The 18,641-nt window shown below is 36.1% G+C and overlaps 3 protein-coding genes and 1 long non-coding RNA gene across 5 annotated transcripts in view; 2 read left to right on the top strand and 2 right to left on the bottom strand.

Annotated features, from left to right (window-relative positions):
• The window catches only part of LOC118278577 (uncharacterized), a 39,186-nt gene extending 37,208 nt beyond the window's left edge, over positions 1-1,978 (bottom strand). Inside the window, exon 1 of the mRNA XM_050703483.1 lies at positions 1,811-1,978. The gene's annotated coding sequence lies outside the window, so the exon portion shown is untranslated. The remainder of the gene's footprint in view (positions 1-1,810) is intronic.
• A 1,804-nt stretch (positions 1,979-3,782) lies between these two features.
• The window catches only part of LOC118278841 (uncharacterized), a 35,403-nt gene continuing 20,544 nt past the window's right edge, over positions 3,783-18,641 (top strand). For both annotated transcript variants that reach the window (XM_050703440.1, XM_035598229.2), the window contains exons 1-2: positions 3,783-4,186; positions 8,328-8,589. The gene's annotated coding sequence lies outside the window, so the exon portion shown is untranslated. The remainder of the gene's footprint in view (positions 4,187-8,327; positions 8,590-18,641) is intronic.
• LOC118278843 (uncharacterized) lies at positions 5,006-6,252 on the bottom strand. Its single transcript, XR_004783928.2, has 3 exons — positions 6,090-6,252; positions 5,809-5,988; positions 5,006-5,721 (listed from the first exon to the last, which is right to left on the bottom strand). It is a non-coding gene; the product is annotated as an uncharacterized LOC118278843 (long non-coding RNA).
• LOC126912228 (uncharacterized) overlaps positions 8,694-18,641 on the top strand; it is a 37,469-nt gene continuing 27,521 nt past the window's right edge. The window contains exon 1 of the mRNA XM_050703364.1: positions 8,694-10,074. Within this exon, the coding sequence (XP_050559321.1) occupies positions 8,757-10,074 (1,318 nt within the window). The 5' untranslated portion in view covers positions 8,694-8,756. The remainder of the gene's footprint in view (positions 10,075-18,641) is intronic.

Here is an 18,641-nt window from a genome sequence, read left to right as displayed (position 1 = left end):
AAGGAGTCTCGGGTTCGATTCCCGGGTCGGGCAAAGTATTGCTGGGCTTTTTTCGGATTTTCGAAAATTTCTCAGTAGTAGCACGGAGTCTGGAAATGTGCCTATGGCCTTCGGGGATTAAAGGCGTGACGATATGTATGTATGTATGTTTTTAACACATTCGTGGACAGTACTATCTCACAGGTTGCAGCTACTAAGACACTACTCTTTTCGTACATTGCCCACAGGCGTAGTGTCACATGATGCAAAAATGTAAGATAATGTAGTGACAGTACAAAAGTCGTAATTATACCTGTGGTGACAGTACGACATGCCGTTCTTTACAAAAGTATGACAAATCAGTCGTCGCGTGGCGTACTGATTTTATGGAACATGAGTTTTTATGCATATAACGTCACGCCTTTTACCCCAGAAGGGGTTTGCAGAGGTGCACATTACGGCACGTAATGCCGCTATACAATGTATACTTTACAATATTTGTGTTATAAGTCCCATGTAATAGGGGGTGAGCCTAATGCCATTTACTGGACACAATTCCAAACTCCGTACTCCGTGCTACTACTGAGATATTTTCGAAATAGCGGAAAAAGCCCAGTAATACTTAGCCCGGCCCCGAAATCGAACCCCTTGTCATACATATTTCCGACGACTCGACCAACGACGCAGTCGAAAAATTTTTGACACGTGTTTTTTTTATTTTGTCACATAAGATAACAATACTTATAATATAACATATAAAAAAACGAATCAAAGTTCATGAGTGGGAGCAAATACGTCATTTCTACGTATAAAACGTACATAGAAGTAACGTCACGCGATATTTCAAATCGATATTATATTTATTTTTCGAAAGTATTTATTTCCGTAAAAAAAATAAAAAAATACGTGTCTAATGTTTTAAAATAATCTACAAGACGGACATTAAAATAAAAATAAGTCATCTACTCACACATGTAGAAATATATGTAATTTAAAATGGGTTACTTAATATTTTTAAAGTACCTACTTTTCGCAACACCTTATAATCATGGTATATCGTACCAGCCAAGAAGTTTAAGACGGCTTCTCATGCAAGTTCAAAACCTACCAACGACAAGTACCAATGTGACGTTTTCCGAGCAATATGTACTTTCTAAGATTATTTAGACACCACTGACAAACGGTGAAGGAAAACATCGTGAGGAAACCTGGGCTTACAATGTCTAATTATAAGTGTGAAATCGCCAACCCGCATTGAGCAAGCGTGGTGATTAAGGAAATAGTCCCACCAACGACGAAAAAACGACCAACTATCGGCTATTTTCTCGCTCAAGAAACGTACAATAGATATACTTTCCGTGTGAACAAAAGAGATGCATATACAAACAGTTGATCGCTGACTGTTCACACTGCCGGCGAGCACTCGCTTCACTAGTTAAACATCGGAAATAAATCTTAATTTCATGAGTCGGAACAAATACGTCATTTCTACGTATAAAACGTACATAGAAGTAACGTCACGCTATATTTCAAATCGATATTCTATTTATTCTTCGAAAGTATTTACTTCCGTTAAAAAATCGTGTGCCGGTGTTTTAAAATAATCTACAAGATGGACATTAAAATAAAAATAAGTCATCAACTCACACATGTAGAAATATATGTATGAAAAGAGGCATTTGGTCAGCAAGTGGCCACTTCTAGGCTGTTGATATGTCGTTTCCATGGTGATAAATATAAACAAAGTTTACTGCGCAAAAAATCATTTCATGCGTTATTTTTGTACTATAATGTTACAATAATTGTATTAAAATATATTAATTCTACTTACTGTTGCTTTTTGTCAATGAAAATTACGTTTTTCTTTTAATAAAATGACAAGTAATGAACTTTTATTAATGTTTGTTGACAGACAACCGAAGTTGGCGACACGTTTCGTTACACGCAAAAGTTATTTTTATAATAAAAGAGATAGTGATGCGACATTCGAATTTGTTTTAATATTTCTCAAAGAAGTTATTAAAAAAAAACAAGAACTTTTACCAAAGACAAAAACCGTTACGAAAGAGAAAACAGACTTTGTTGGTGTCTCTTTCTAGTTAGTATGTCTCTTTCTACGAACAAGGCACTAAATGACAATTGGGTAGTTTCCTAGGTCAAAAATAAATTATTTTGACATTTCAATATAATAAAATATCCCAAAATAATCGTACTTTCATTCATTAATTTGACGATATACTTATTTATTTAATTTTTCTAGCTAATTTTAGAGAAGTATGCTATTTGACGCAAAAATATTATGACGTCATAATTTGCGATCTCCTACAAAATTCATAGAAAAGTAACGTTTTTAACATTTCGATAAAAGTATTGAATTTGACTAGATGTATAAAACTGTACTTTATTAATTAACAAAAATACTAAAAATGGAGGCCTATTCATATTTACATTTTCAAATGTTCTTGATCAAATAAGCCATCTTATATTTAGAAATATAATGTACTGATAATCTATAATATAAAAATAAGTCGGGTTTTCCTTCCTGACGCTATAACTCCAGAACGCACGAACCGATTTCCACGGTTTTGCATTCGTTGGAAAGGTCTCGGGCTCTGTGAGGTTTATAACACAGAAAATTCAAGAGAAAAGCAGGAAAACAGGGAAAATCATTGGTGGCGAAACGGAGTTCGCCGGGTTTGCTAGTGATTACTAAAGTATTCTTTTAGCTCCGTACGCACATTCAGTATTACTCGATAGTTTTACTCAATGTCGAGTAAAAATCAACATTTGGACCGAAAAACTTTATCTATTAAAAGAACCGCATCAAAATCCGTTGCGTAGTTTAACTAGTTTAAAAGATTTAAGCGCACAAAGGGACATAGGGACAGAGAAAGCGACTTTCTTTTTTTTACTATGTAGTGATAAGAACAAAAAGTTTGGTCAACAAGGGTGAACAACCCTTATCACTTAGAGGTATGGAAAATAGATAGTAGCCGATTCTCAGACCTACTGAATAATATAAAATTTAGTAAAATTCGGTAAAGCCGTTTCGGAGGAGTATGGTAACTAACATTGTTACATGGTATATATTAGATGTATTGAAATATAAATAAGTAGGTTCTTTTTCAACTTAATACATACATAACCTCACGCCTGTCCCATGGAGGTAGGCAGAGACAATGGACCACCAATTACTACGAATCTTACACACCTCTTTCGCTTCATCAACAGTCATCAGTATTTTCGTGCATGCTCGTCGGTTAAAGGTTCTTTTAATTATTTCAATTTAAATTAATAGGTAATAATACAATTTTAATTAAAATTTAATTTAATATTAATGTTGAATTTTATTATGTAAATTACAATTATAATCTTTTTCTGATCAAATAAAATACTTACCTACGTAAAACGAAACGCAAATTCGCGCTTTTTTTAGCCATATTATGACAGTGCAGTGGGCTGTAATGTCTAATTTTAACTTATTACGTCAATAAGATTACTATTCTGTCTGTATGCCGTTATAGGGATGATGACGGGGTATGAAAATTAGAAATCTATTTAGTCCTTCAGTTAGGTAATGAAAAAATATTAGACACGTATTTTTTTATTTTGTCATATAAGATAACAATACTTAGATAAAACGAATCAAAGTTTAGGAGTGGGAGCAAATACGTCATTTCTACGTATAAAATGTACCTAGAAGTGAAGTCACGCGATATTGCAAATCAATATAATATATCCGAAAGTATTTGTTTCGGTAAGAAAATCAAAAATACGTGTCTAATGTTTTAAAATAATCTACAAGAAGGACATTAAAATAAAAAAATCCTTTACCTTACTGTTTTTATATATTGTACTTTTTTGTATTCGTATTTTGTATATTTTGTGTTTTGTATTTTATTTATTGTTCTTATTCAAAATGAAATAATAATAATTCTATTATTTTATTTTTGACAACCCAGAATATTCAGATTGTCGACTGAAAAGCACAGATTTGAGATTATTAATTTACTAAAATGTAACGACTAACGACCTTGAACTTACTTGTAAACAAAACGAAAGTAGAACTACAACATTTTGGTTGAAAATAATTACAAATCCTGCCTGTGATGTCGGTGTTCTACACAACTTCAGTTAATTTAACGAATTCATTGTTAAATATGTGAAAATGTGACGTTGAATAATGTTTAAAAGGCGAAGTAAGTCGGTGAGTAACACAGGCGTATCTAGTAAACCTATAAAATTAATAGTGTAGCTTAGGTACTGCCACACTCAGAGTCAGTTAATGGCTACTTAAGTCGTTCCTTAGTAAAACTTTAAAAAAAATCACTCTCAGAGACAGTTAATGGTCCTTAATCTTGCTTAAATGACATTTAAAGTTAAGTATGGCAAAACCTTTATGGTACCTGGTTGATTATGACGTCCGCCATCTTTGTCGAACATATGTTTACACAAAATTGGTCATATTTTAATTTCTAGTTTCATTGTTTTAAGCGAAGATGTTTGATTTGGTAGACTTTATTGATTTTGTGGAATTTGCCAGAAGGAACAGAGAAGTCGGATCGTGGCGGTTTTCGAGAATTCCATGAGCGTTATAGATTCACCCCAGTATCCGTATAGTGTTATAAAATTGCCTTTGCCGGCTCCTAATCTAAAGAAACCAACGAAATCAGTGTTATATTTACACCAATTTTAAACAGAAGCCAAATGAAAACCAGATATACTGTGGATAAATGTTTTTGTATTTGGAAAAGAAGATTTCCTTGTCTTTAAAACGGACTGGGAATGGGTATGAAGGTGGAAACAATTGTGGCTATCGTATTTGCATGTGCAACATTGCATAATATAGCATTATTGGTAGACGGTTTGGTACCAATGAACTGTGTTGGTATTCAGATCCAAAATGATGTTACCGTTGTACTAATTAAAGAAAACACCAACAACAATGTGTTTTATGGTACAACATTCTTTGGTTGATAGGTTTCTATGTTAATATCAATTATTGAATAAATAAAAATCCATAAAATAATCAATTGTAAACATTTATTTCAATCCTTTTTAGATTTTTTCATTTCTTCTAATTCTAATTTAGCTTTATAAATAATATAATATATAATAAATAAATATGTTTATTGAATTACAGAGTACTCAAATTAACATGGAGATCTACAAAAATATAACTTCTGAAATATTCTAATAACTCCAAAATGTAAAGTCACAAATACAAACATTTGTATGAACTCTGGTACCCAAGCGAAAGATTACATTATACACTAATTATAGTAAATTTTATTGAGAAAGTACATAGTCAAATTCAATATAATCTACAAAATTGAGCAATTAATGTAACAATTTTATATAAGAAGACCGAGCTTGCCTATTTTGTGTGTGTTGAAATTAGTCAAGTCATTAATAGCACTTCAGTGTCCTCGTAACTCTGAGTTTTTATTCAGCTGACAACCCTTTCCTTACACTCACCAATGATAGTAGAATGTATGAAACAGATTTTGTTGATCTTATTATAAATTTGGCTACCAATCCCATATAAGTGTTGTTTAGCCAGTGCTGTTTTACAGCGCTGCACTGGGCACACCCTATGAAGCTGTCTCTTTCCCTGGGAGCAAGTGATGTGTGATAGGGTCCTGTGCATATGCAACACTGTGTGAACCTTTTTGTAGATAAAATTTGTTTTCCTCTTTCTGTAGCCCAAACTATTAGTGTGACTGCTTTCTTATCATCAAGCTGAAAAAACAGAAAGTTTATAGATACTTAGGTATGACAATTATCAAAACAAATAATTCTGTATCAATAATAATAATTCCTTCTTACCATGTGTATATTAGCATTACAATTAAACTCCCATGCCGCTTGTTTGTTGGGGACCGACTTGCCATCTTTTATTTTGGATTTTACAACATTAGTCTCTTCTTAATCACTGTTGTGCCAGTAAAGCTTTTCATCGGCGGAGAAATTGACCACTCTGTCGCGTGATTTTATATGCAGACACTCCTAAAATAATACAAAACATGAACAGAAGTTTTAAACATAACCATCTTTTATTTGTTGTTATTGTATTGTTAGATGTACAGAATGTACTTAATGAAACTTACCAGGGTGTGATAACGGATAGCACATAGGTTTATTATTATTGGTTTGCGCAAGAACCAAAGAAAATAATTTATTAATTTTAAGTAAACAACACAAACTACTGTCATAATAAAACATGACAGACTTTGGTACTGACAAGTGCCAAAGAGATTCCAGTTACCAGGAAAAAAGAGTCCGATTGCTTTATCTTCTTTGATCGAAAATAGCCGTTTTGGTTTGTATTTTATTAAAAACTATCGATAAATGTACGAAAAACTTGTATTACTGTTTTATATGCATTCAATGTGTTTAAATAAACGTTTTTAATCATTTGATATTAACATTTTTTCATGTGTAGCCACACCAAACTGGGCTCGCTGTCATTGCAGCGGTAAGTCCCCTCTTTGAGGAGTGGCTAGAGAGGCGCCACGGCGTCCTCACCTACCGCCTGACGCAGGTGCTTACCGGACATGGAAGCTTCGGTAGGTTCCTGTTTCTGATTGGGCGGGAGGAAACGCCCGGGTGTCATCACTGCGAAGACCGCCCGGAGGACACGGTGGAACATACGCTTGCGGTCTGCCCTGCGTGGGCTGAGCACCGCCGTGTCCTCAGGGATGTGGTCGGCGACGGCGCCCTCTCGCGTCCGGCACTAATACAAGCCATGGTGCGGAGCGAGGGGGTCACTGGTATGCAGTCTCCTCCTTCTGCGAAGCAGTCATGCTAGCTAAGGAGGAGGCGGGGCGCGTGAGAGAACGAACCTCCTCACGCCCCAGCCGTCGCGAGAGACACTCCGGGCGTCGGGGATCGCGCGACGATCTCCGGCCACCGTAAGTGCGGGTCTGCGGACGGTGAGCAAGGGTAGCTCGCCGCCCGACCAGAACCAGACCCGTGCGTGCGGCGCGTCGCTTTCTGCGCGCGCCTCAAAGAGCCATCAGACCACCACAGATGGGGCCCAGTAGGGCTGATGCCTAATCCGGAGCTGCGGACTACCTAGCGGGTTTACCGGGGCTCCGGCTCGACGGGCAGGAGTAGGAACGGGGTGGTTTTTAGTCAGTAAGAGTCTGACACTCCCTCTCGCCTCGCCCAAGGCGGATGAAGACATTGGATGATTTTCCACCCTCGAAAAAAAAAAAAATGCCACACCAAACGTTTATCGATATGCAATCTACAGTGTGATAGGGGTGAGACTTCTAACCCGTAAAGGCTGAGTACTAAATCTAATTTTATTGACAAAAGTCGGGGGTCGAAGGGGTCGAATCCTTTCCCACCTTATGGCTATTTTAATATTTTTTAGGTACTTTTTTTGAATCAAAGGTTGTATGCGTCGTAGAAACAAAAAAAAAAGAAACGGCAAACGGTAGCTAATAACCTTGGCTAACTAATTCATTATTTTTTTCATATGTTTGATAATGTTTTGGTGAGAAAAAAAAATCATTTGTGAATTATTTTTACCGAAAACATCACTATTTTTCAATATTTTCAATTAGGGGTCAACCCCCCATATTATATTTTTTGTCGATAAAATTAGATGTAGTACTCAGTCTTAACGGGTTAGAAGTCCCACCCCTATCACATTGTATACAATGATTTGGCGATACCCCACCCTACGAATACTTAAAGATGACATTAACTAATGAACCCTTAAAAAATGTCTCTGAGATGAATCGTTCAAATTATTTATTTCAAATAGACCGGGAAGGCACTTTTCAAAGTCAAAGCAAATATTACAGTGTAAATATAACAAAATGTCTGCCTGTCGGTCAGTCCTCTAGTTGCTCTATTTGCTCGTTCCAAAGTGTTCTATGTTGTCATATGTGTTCTCCATAGATTTCTATGGAGAAGAACGAGCAAGAAACTCCATAGATCTAATAGGATTATAGTATGCAATCTGCGAAGATTTTCGGTTGGTTCGTTCGTTGAATTAGAGTAGGCCCCTAGATATGAACCGACCCTAAAACTATCAGAAATTAGTTTAACAGATGTCAACAATAGCACAGATGTCGCTCGCGTTGCCGGCCGTACTCTGTACCCTTAGTATGAATTTGTTTTACGTTTAAAGTTATCGAAACGAGAGCGCGTTCGGCGCTCTGATTGGTTGGTTTATTCGAGCCCGCCAATAAGAGCGCCGAACGCGCTCTCGTTTCGATTACTTTAAACGTAAAGCAAACTCGTACTAAGTGTACTGGTGTCAGTGTCATATTAAATAGCGTTAAGTTTGACATTAAATATGGCTGGTCCCACTACAATACCTTTGTTTACAGAACTCCAACGGACTGGACATCGCGAGAATGAAACAATATTAATTCCTTCACACAATATTTGTGGCAACTGTCGCTGAATCTGACGCTACTTATGCAACGTTCACCAGGACAGGTAGTATTGGACCATGGTCACCATCACCCTCAACACGAGCTCTGCTGAACAGGTATAGCGACGAGGTGGTTGTCTGTAAGAGTCTGACACTCTCTCTCGCCTCACCCAAGGCTGGAGAAGTCATTGGATGATTTTCTTCCTCTAAAAAAGGTATATCGGGTCCGAAATAAGTTGTTATACTGAATTAAATACCAGCAACCTCTAACACACTTGTGAGACACAGTTGTCAGTAGTAGAGTCTGACTGTTCCTTTATCTTCAACGGCACTTGATGACACAAAACCAGGTATTGGTTAGAAGCACAGCAACACTGCCAAAATGTATAGGAAACGAGAAGGAACGTCCGGCATTAAAGGCCAGCTTTACGAAACAAAATTAATCAGCCTGATTAACTTCAGAGCAAAGTTCGACAACAGCCTCAAAGATTGTTATCTAGCGACCAACATGGCAGACATAGGCACATTTGACGATATATGCTTCAGAGCTAAAGCGAAAATTGGGAAAAATAATAAACAAATCGCCATTTTCATTCAAGCGAAACACAGAGAAGCAGACAAAACTGTTTTGACGCTAAACAGCGCAAACGACTTATCTAAATGGTTTGATAGCTACCTCACCATCAAACGTTCCTTCAAACAAGACACCAAAGACGTCTTCTTTAAGGGAAAATTTCAAGACATTGACTCTTATTTCATTATGTATACAACAGCTAAAGATGATCGCGATAATGTACGATTTGACACAGAAGTGGCTCATAAACTCAACAGTTTAATAGCTACAGGGAACGATGCCGTCCAGCCGAATCACAAAGAAACACATGTGGAATTCCTATGTGACATAGTCATGAAGGAACAGCTAGTCGAGCTGGCTACTGTATTTGCAGAATTTGTAAATAAAGACGACAATACTGTGTTGTCAATGAACAACGATCTGATACTCATTTACCACGTGATTCTGGCGAAAAAGTTCTTCCTTATAAGCGAGATTCGGAATAAAAACGAAGACAGTGAACACAGAATCGCTCGTTTTCGTAGTGAGTTTTACACAAGCGATGATGAATTTATGAAATTATTCAGAGACACGCTTTACAAAGAAATTCTAAAGAAAAGAGCACTTGATGATGTCACTAGGAATGAACTGCTAGCAAAGCTACTTGAGGAACCTTTAGATGTTCAAATATTGGCAAAACTTATACACAGCGTTGTGACACTAAACAAAGATAATGGAAAACTGGAATTTGTCAACAAATCTGTGGGTGAAGATTTAAGACATAGATTGGAAAAGGTAAAAGTCCTCCGGGCGAATGTACATGAGGCCATTTCCATAGCCGCGGAAGAGATACTGGGACCAAAGGAAATTAAAGTTCCAGTGCCATTCGGCAACAAAGATCTCACCGTGAGAGGGAGTGAAGATACTAATGACGATTTCACAGCAGACAGCATACTTGTGAAAGTCAAAAACAAAATGGTGGAAATGTTATTGCAATCCACACCGGGAAATATAGTCACGATAGACAAAAATGTGGAAAAAGAATTTTCGAAAATCAACATCGATTTAGCTAGTATTGTGGGGAATATTTTAATAGCAGACCGAAATAGTGAATACATGAAATTCTCAGACAATACCGACACACTAGGTGACATTGCGAAACAGCTGTTTTCCGAACTACAATCCGCAATACCAAATTTACAAGATTTTAAATTTAATGTAGATGTTGAAACGTTTCCAGTGCTTTCTTTTGAGAAGATAGATTTAATAGAAGATGATATTTCAGCTCTCGCTACAACTATTGGTACGTTTCTGAATAAAAACACTGATTCTGTGATGCCAACGACAGATAATATCCTACGACGATACCACGTGGCTCTCACACATAAAGTATTGGACATTTCTGAGATTATGGGTGAAGACGACGATGCGTACAGACTGGCGACATTCCAACAAGACTTCTTTGAGTCAGAAGAAGATCCGCTCGTGTTATTTAAACGACATTTATATGCGGAAGTGCTGAGAGGAAGGAATTTACATGAAAATGAACTTGAAGGGTCGTTGGAACAGCCTCAATCGGTAGTAGACGAGGCTGCAAAGAAACTATTAATGAACCGAGAGTTTAAAGTCTCAACCGCTTTCGGAAACAAAGACATCAAACTTAAGAAAAGTAAAGCAGAAAAAAGATTAGATCATTTGAAAATGAAACTGTGTGAACTTATGAGTAAATCAAGTGACGATAAAGTTGTTACTATTGAAAAGTCTCTGGGAGAAGGTTTTCTAAAGCTCACTGGAGGCATCGCAGGCATCGTCGGGAATATTTTGGTTCTAGACGAAGATACGCACCTCTTTAAATTCACCGACAATTGGGAATCGCTAGAAGACACTTCCAAAAGGCTGTTCACAAAACTGAAGAGGAAGACTCCCAATTTACATGAATATAAATTCAACGTAATCGTCGAAAGATTCCCGAAGCTCTCGTTCAAAAGAAGTGGAGACGATGAAAAGGTGGCGAAAGATTTCTTGAACAGACTTCTGTTTTACACAAACCAAGCTGACGAGAGAGGCGTCGAGAAACGTTTAAAAGACGAAATTGAAGATCACCAATGTTTAAACGTCGACAGTATCAAAGTGACAGCCGACGCCATTTTCTTACAATACCACGATCAAATACAACAATGGTGGATGTTGAAGGAGGCCGAGTATCTCACGAAAAAGAGTTCGCATTACGAAGACGCCTTGAAGTTGATCGTCGACAAACCCCTTTTGTCAGTGTTTAGTAAAATGTACGCGATGAAAATGGGGAACATTTTTGATATAACTTTCAATGAGCACGCGGTGAAATCATTGAATCTAACAGAGAAATCAACAAACGTCATTTTCGTAACGGAAAATATTCCTTTGACAGTAGTAAAACTGATGCAGTCTTTGAACAAATTCAAACACACTGTCATGGATTTACAAGATCTACTTCAAACGAAAGACTACTCTACACTTGTTGCAGAACTAACAAAAATAGAACAAAACAAAATTATAATACTAGCGTGCGACAACATACAAAGAAGCTCAAATAAAAAATTAGAAAATATTTCAAATATTTTGAATGAAAAACGGATAATTATCGTCACAAATACAGCTGTGCTAGACACGGTCCAGATATATTTTAAAGATATAAAAGAAATAAAAGACGACAGATGTAGTCTTGCAGACATGAGTGAGAAGTCACAGAAAACTGTTTTACAAGCAAAAGTAAATTTTCAAGATGTCGAAGTGACATTAGACACAATCGTTGACGAGGAATCGATGCAAACCGTCGAAGGAGTTGTTTTAAACGACTTTATTAATAACGAAACAAGATGTTTTAGTAACTCGGTTACAAATGTAAATTATGAGAAAGTTAAACATCTTTACGTGGACAGAAGAGTGCGTAAGATTACAGAGAGTTCTATACCAATTGTACTTTCCGATCTAAATGATTTGTCGAAGGTAGTCCTGTTGACTGCCAAGCCAGGCATGGGAAAATCAACTTTATTGACCCACTTGTCTATTAAAACTAAAGAGTCAAACCCAGCAACTTGGATAGCGAGAGTCAACTTGCTGGATCATTGTGAAAAATTCAATAAATGGCAAGAAAACAAAGTGAGAATTGATATTTTAGAAACTTTGAAGTTTTTGTGTCCAATTATTGTCGGAGGGAATGGAAAGAGCGACTTGGAGTTCGATTTAGAGGAATCGGAAGGTGAAGTACAACTAAAATCGTGTCGTATAGACAATCCCTGGACAGTGTTTGAAATAAAAATGTTCCTAGACTACTTCAATAGGAAGGAACTTATCTTTTTATTCGATGGTTTCGATGAGATATGTCCGCTCTATACAGAAGTGGTAATGTCCTTATTAAAAGTTGTGCGGAATTACACAAATAGACATGTAATGTGGATCACGAGTAGGTTTTACGAGAAGGTGATGTCAAGATTGGAACAAGAGTTTGGTCTACCGTATGTAGTCATAGGATTCAACGCTGCCGAAAATGAAGGATATTTGTGGAAATATTGGCAATCAACAATTATATTGAGGACTTTGAACAAACGTCAGTGCAATAACTTGTGTAGCTTCATGGAGTTTATGTCTCTATATTTCTATAATGAGGTTAAGCGAAAATTATTAGCCCCGATACAGGAAGATTATCAATATTTATTTCTGTACGTTTGTTTCAATTTTTTACGCTATCTGAGGAAGGAGCTCAACATCTGCCCTGACGATGTGAAGCTAACGTTTACCCTGTTTTTCCACGGCTGCACACATTCTTTCCGAATTGTGGATCGCTTCGATACCCCGTTACACCTTTACCTATGCGCCAATTATTTCCAAAACCAAGTAAATGATGAAAGGATAACACCAAACAGATGGAACTTAGACATAAACGCTTTCACATTCTACGACAAATTTATTGAAACTAACCTCAAAACTATAAGATTTCAAGAGAAAAACAAAATCGATTTGCACAATCCCGACAATTTGACGATTTACGAGAAAATTCGTGAGGACTTCTTCGTGAAACATTACAAATTGGGCGCGTATGCTGTCTTTAATCAGGACCTTAGCAAAATATTTGACGAAAAGGAATTATCTAAACTAAGAAAAACTATAGAAAATATTAAAATTGGCACGGAAAAGACTGGACTGGTTCAGAGCATCATTAACGGTATACCCACATTTATACATAGGACGTTCACCGAATATTTCGCAGTCGAATATATTTGTCAATTATTGAAATCGGCCACAGGGACGGAAAGCCAAAGAAAGATTTGGGATTTCATTTTAAACGTCTTATTTGTAAAATGTGACAGGAACGTTTGTCAAATTTTTAGCTACAAATTAAAAACAGACAATGTGTTGAAAGCAACAGTATATGAGTATGGTGATACAATTTATGGTTTGTTATTGATACAGTGCAGCAATGACGATGACTTGTCAGATGATTTCTGGGAGAAATTGTATTTAACTTTCAATAGTGCCATGGAGGATGATCTAGTAAACTTTGTTGAAATCATAAGCCATCTACAACTGTTCTGTATACATATGTTTTCAGATTTGACGTCACCATATGTCTACCCCAGTCTATTATCACGTGAGGCTCTATTAAGGGAGTTCGACAAATATCACGAAACATCACGAAGGGGACGGGGGGCTTTATATCACGTGGATTTATTTTTTGACTGAACGCGGTTTTTTTAAACCTTAAAACGGGGAGTAAGTATAAGAGTTTTCACTTCATGTGTGTGAACCTGGCAGATCATTGTCCAGCAGATCAAAAATAAATGCGAGTTCTTTTCGCATGCAGCTGAGTTCTACAGTTCGTGATAGTTTTTAGCAATAGTTCTGACGTTTTTACCTTAAAAAAAGCCGATTGACGAAATGATCTGCTAACTTCCCGTAGCAGATCATTTGGCAGCAGATTAAAAATAAATGCGAGTTCTTTTCGCATGCAGCTGAGTTCTACAGTTCCTGATAGTTTTTAGCAATAGTTCTGACGTTTTTACCTTGAAAAAGCCGATTGACGAAATGATCTGCTATGGGAAGTTAGCAGATCATTTCGTCAATCGGCTTTTTTAATACAGATAGGAGAGTTCTCTTACGAATTCAAAACAAAAAAAAAGTTCTAGCCTTTGACAATTATTTCTAGCGATGAAAAAATATTTTCCGACTGTTCAACTCGTCTAATATGATGTGCATAACGATTGTAACGGAACTCCATCGCAGAATTCGATTCCAGACGAATATCGACGCGAATCATTTTTAAAAGCTAGAACTCTTTAGTTTCTTGTGAATTTGTACCAGAACTCCAACACAGAACTCGATTCGAGTCTAGAACTCACGTTCCAATGCTAGCAGATCATGATAAACTGTTGAAAAAGTTCAAAAATATTGTTTTCAGAGATTCAAATCATTCTTAAAGGCTAGAACTCTTTTGTTTTTTATGAATTTGAACCAGAACTCCAACACAGAACTCGATTCGAGTCTAGAACTCACGTTCCAATGCTAGCAGATCATGATAAACTGTTGAAAAAGTTCAAAAATATTGTTTTCAGAGATTCAAATCATTCTTAAAGGCTAGAACTCTTTTGTTTTTTATGAATTTGTACCAGAACTCCAACACAGAACTCGATTCGAGACAAGAACTCACGTTCCAATGCTAGCAGATCATGATAAACTGTTGAAAAAGTTGAAAAATATTGTTTTCAGAGATTCAAATCATTCTTAAAGGCTAGAACTCTTTTGTTTTTTATGAATTTGTACCAGAACTCCAACACAGAACTCGATTCGAGTCAAGAACTCACGTTCCAATGCTAGCAGATCATGATAAACTGTTGAAAAAGTGGAAAAATATTGTTTTCAGAGATTCAAATCATTCTTACAAGCTAGAACTCTTTTGATTTTTATGAATTTGTACCAGAACTCCAACACAGAACTCGATTCGAGTCAAGAACTCACGTTCCAATGCTAGCAGATCATGATAAACTGTTGAAAAAGTTGAAAAATATTGTTTTCAGAGATTCAAATCATTCCTACAAGCTAGAACTCTTTTGATTTTTATGAATTTGTACCAGAACTCCAACACAGAACTCGATTCGAGTCAAGAACTCACGTTCCAATGCTAGCAGATCATGATAAACTGTTGAAAAAGTTCAAAAATATTGTTTTCAGAGATTCAAATCATTCCTACAAGCTAGAACTCTTTTGTTTTTTATGAATTTGTACCAGAACTCCAACACAGAACTCGATTCGAGACAAGAACTCACGTTCCAATGCTAGCAGATCATGATAAACTGTTGAAAAAGTGGAAAAATATTATTCGATTGTGAGTTCTAGCCTTTAAGAATGATTTGAATCGCTGAAAACAATATTTTTCCACTTTTTCAACAGTTTGTCATGATCTGCTAGCATTGGAACGTGAGTTCTCGACTCGAATCGAGTTCTGTGTTGGAGTTCTGGTACAAATTCATAAAAAACAAAAGAGTTCTAGCTTGTAGGAATGATTTGAATCTCTGAAAACAATATTTTTCCACTTTTTCAACAGTTTATCATGATCTGCTAGCATTGAAACGTGAGTTCTAGACTCGAATCGAGTTCTGTGTTGGAGTTCTGGTACAAATTCATAAAAAACAAAAGAGTTCTAGCTTGTAAGAATGATTTGAATCTCTGAAAACAATATTTTTCCACTTTTTCAACAGTTTGTCATGATCTGCTAGCATTGGAACGTGAGTTCTTGTCTCGAATCGAGTTCTGTGTTGGAGTTCTGGTACAAATTCATAAAAAACAAAAGAGTTCTAGCTTGTAGGAATGATTTGGATCTCTGAAAACAATATTTTTGAACTTTTTCAACAGTTTATCATGATCTGCTAGCATTGGAACGTGAGTTCTTGTCTCGAATCGAGTTCTGTGTTGGAGTTCTGGTACAAACTCATAAAAAACAAAAGAGTTCTAGCTTGTAGGAATGATTTGAATCTCTGAAAACAATATTTTTGAACTTTTTCAACAGTTTATCATGATCTGCTAGCATTGGAACGTGAGTTCTTGACTCGAATCGAGTTCTGTGTTGGAGTTCAGGTACAAATTCATAAAAATCAAAAGAGTTCTAGCTTGTAAGAATGATTTGAATCTCTGAAAACAATATTTTTCCACTTTTTCAACAGTTTATCATGATCTGCTAGCATTGGAACGTGAGTTCTTGACTCGAATCGAGTTCTGTGTTGGAGTTCTGGTACAAATTCATAAAAAACAAAAGAGTTCTAGCTTGTAAGAATGATTTGAATCTCTGAAAACAATATTTTTCAACTTTTTCAACAGTTTATCATGATCTGCTAGCATTGGAACGTGAGTTCTTGACTCGAATCGAGTTCTGTGTTGGAGTTCTGGTACAAATTCATAAAAAACAAAAGAGTTCTAGCTTGTAAGAATGATTTGAATCTCTGAAAACAATATTTTTCCACTTTTTCAACAGTTTATCATGATCTGCTAGCATTGGAACGTGAGTTCTTGACTCGAATCGAGTTCTGTGTTGGAGTTCTGGTACAAATTCATAAAAAACAAAAGAGTTCTAGCTTGTAGGAATGATTTGGATCTCTGAAAACAATATTTTTCCACTTTTTCAACAGTTTATCATGATCTGCTAGCATTGGAACGTGAGTTCTTGTCTCGAATCGAGTTCTGTGTTGGAGTTCTGGTACAAATTCATAAAAAACAAAAGAGTTCTAGCTTGTAGGAATGATTTGGATCTCTGAAAACAATATTTTTGAACTTTTTCAACAGTTTATCATGATCTGCTAGCATTGGAACGTGAGTTCTTGTCTCGAATCGAGTTCTGTGTTGGAGTTCTGGTACAAACTCATAAAAAACAAAAGAGTTCTAGCTTGTAGGAATGATTTGGATCTCTGAAAACAATATTTTTGAACTTTTTCAACAGTTTATCATGATCTGCTAGCATTGGAACGTGAGTTCTTGTCTCGAATCGAGTTCTGTGTTGGAGTTCTGGTACAAACTCATAAAAAACAAAAGAGTTCTAGCTTGTAGGAATGATTTGAATCTCTGAAAACAATATTTTTGAACTTTTTCAACAGTTATCATGATCTGCTAGCATTGGAACGTGAGTTCTTGTCTCGAATCGAGTTCTGTGTTGGAGTTCTGGTACAAATTCATAAAAAACAAAAGAGTTCTAGCTTGTAGGAATGAGTTGAATCTCTGAAAACAATATTTTTCCACTTTTTCAACAGTTTATCATGATCTGCTAGCATTGGAACGTGAGTTCTTGTCTCGAATCGAGTTCTGTGTTGGAGTTCTGGTACAAATTCATAAAAAACAAAAGAGTTCTAGCTTGTAGGAATGATTTGGATCTCTGAAAACAATATTTTTGAACTTTTTCAACAGTTTATCATGATCTGCTAGCATTGGAACGTGAGTTCTTGTCTCGAATCGAGTTCTGTGTTGGAGTTCTGGTACAAACTCATAAAAAACAAAAGAGTTCTAGCTTGTAGGAATGATTTGAATCTCTGAAAACAATATTTTTGAACTTTTTCAACAGTTTATCATGATCTGCTAGCATTGGAACGTGAGTTCTTGTCTCGAATCGAGTTCTGTGTTGGAGTTCTGGTACAAATTCATAAAAAACAAAAGAGTTCTAGCTTGTAGGAATGAGTTGAATCTCTGAAAACAATATTTTTCCACTTTTTCAACAGTTTATCATGATCTGCTAGCATTGGAACGTGAGTTCTTGACTCGAATCGAGTTCTGTGTTGGAGTTCTGGTACAAATTCATAAAAAACAAAAGAGTTCTAGCCTTTAAGAATGATTTGAATCTCTGAAAACAATATTTTTCCACTTTTTCAACAGTTTATCATGATCTGCTAGCATTGGAACGTGAGTTCTTGTCTCGAATCGAGTTCTGTGTTGGAGTTCTGGTACAAATTCATAAAAATCAAAAGAGTTCTAGTTTGTAAGAATGATTTGAATCTCTGAAAACAATATTTTTCCACTTTTTCAACAGTTTATCATGATCTGCTAGCATTGGAACGTGAGTTCTTGTCTCGAATCGAGTTCTGTGTTGGAGTTCTGGTACAAATTCATAAAAAACAAAAGAGTTCTAGCCTTTAAGAATGATTTGAATCTCTGAAAACAATATTTTTGAACTTTTTCAACAGTTTATCATGATCTGCTAGCATTGGAACGTGAGTTCTTGACTCGAATCGAGTTCTGTGTTGGAGTTCTGGTACAAATTCATAAAAATCAAAAGAGTTCTAGCTTGTAAGAATGATTTGAATCTCTGAAAACAATATTTTTCCACTTTTTCAACAGTTTATCATGATCTGCTAGCATTGGAACGTGAGTTCTTGACTCGAATCGAGTTCTGTGTTGGAGTTCTGGTACAAATTCATAAAAAACAAAAGAGTTCTAGCTTGTAGGAATGATTTGGATCTCTGAAAACAATATTTTTCCACTTTTTCAACAGTTTATCATGATCTGCTAGCATTGGAACGTGAGTTCTTGTCTCGAATCGAGTTCTGTGTTGGAGTTCTGGTACAAATTCATAAAAAACAAAAGAGTTCTAGCTTGTAGGAATGATTTGGATCTCTGAAAACAATATTTTTGAACTTTTTCAACAGTTTATCATGATCTGCTAGCATTGGAACGTGAGTTCTTGTCTCGAATCGAGTTCTGTGT

This window comes from Spodoptera frugiperda, chromosome 24 (genome assembly GCF_023101765.2).
Source record: "Spodoptera frugiperda isolate SF20-4 chromosome 24, AGI-APGP_CSIRO_Sfru_2.0, whole genome shotgun sequence".
Taxonomy (NCBI): domain Eukaryota; kingdom Metazoa; phylum Arthropoda; class Insecta; order Lepidoptera; family Noctuidae; genus Spodoptera; species Spodoptera frugiperda.
Note: the sequence above shows the minus strand (reverse complement) of the source record. Positions and strands in the feature narration are given on the sequence as shown.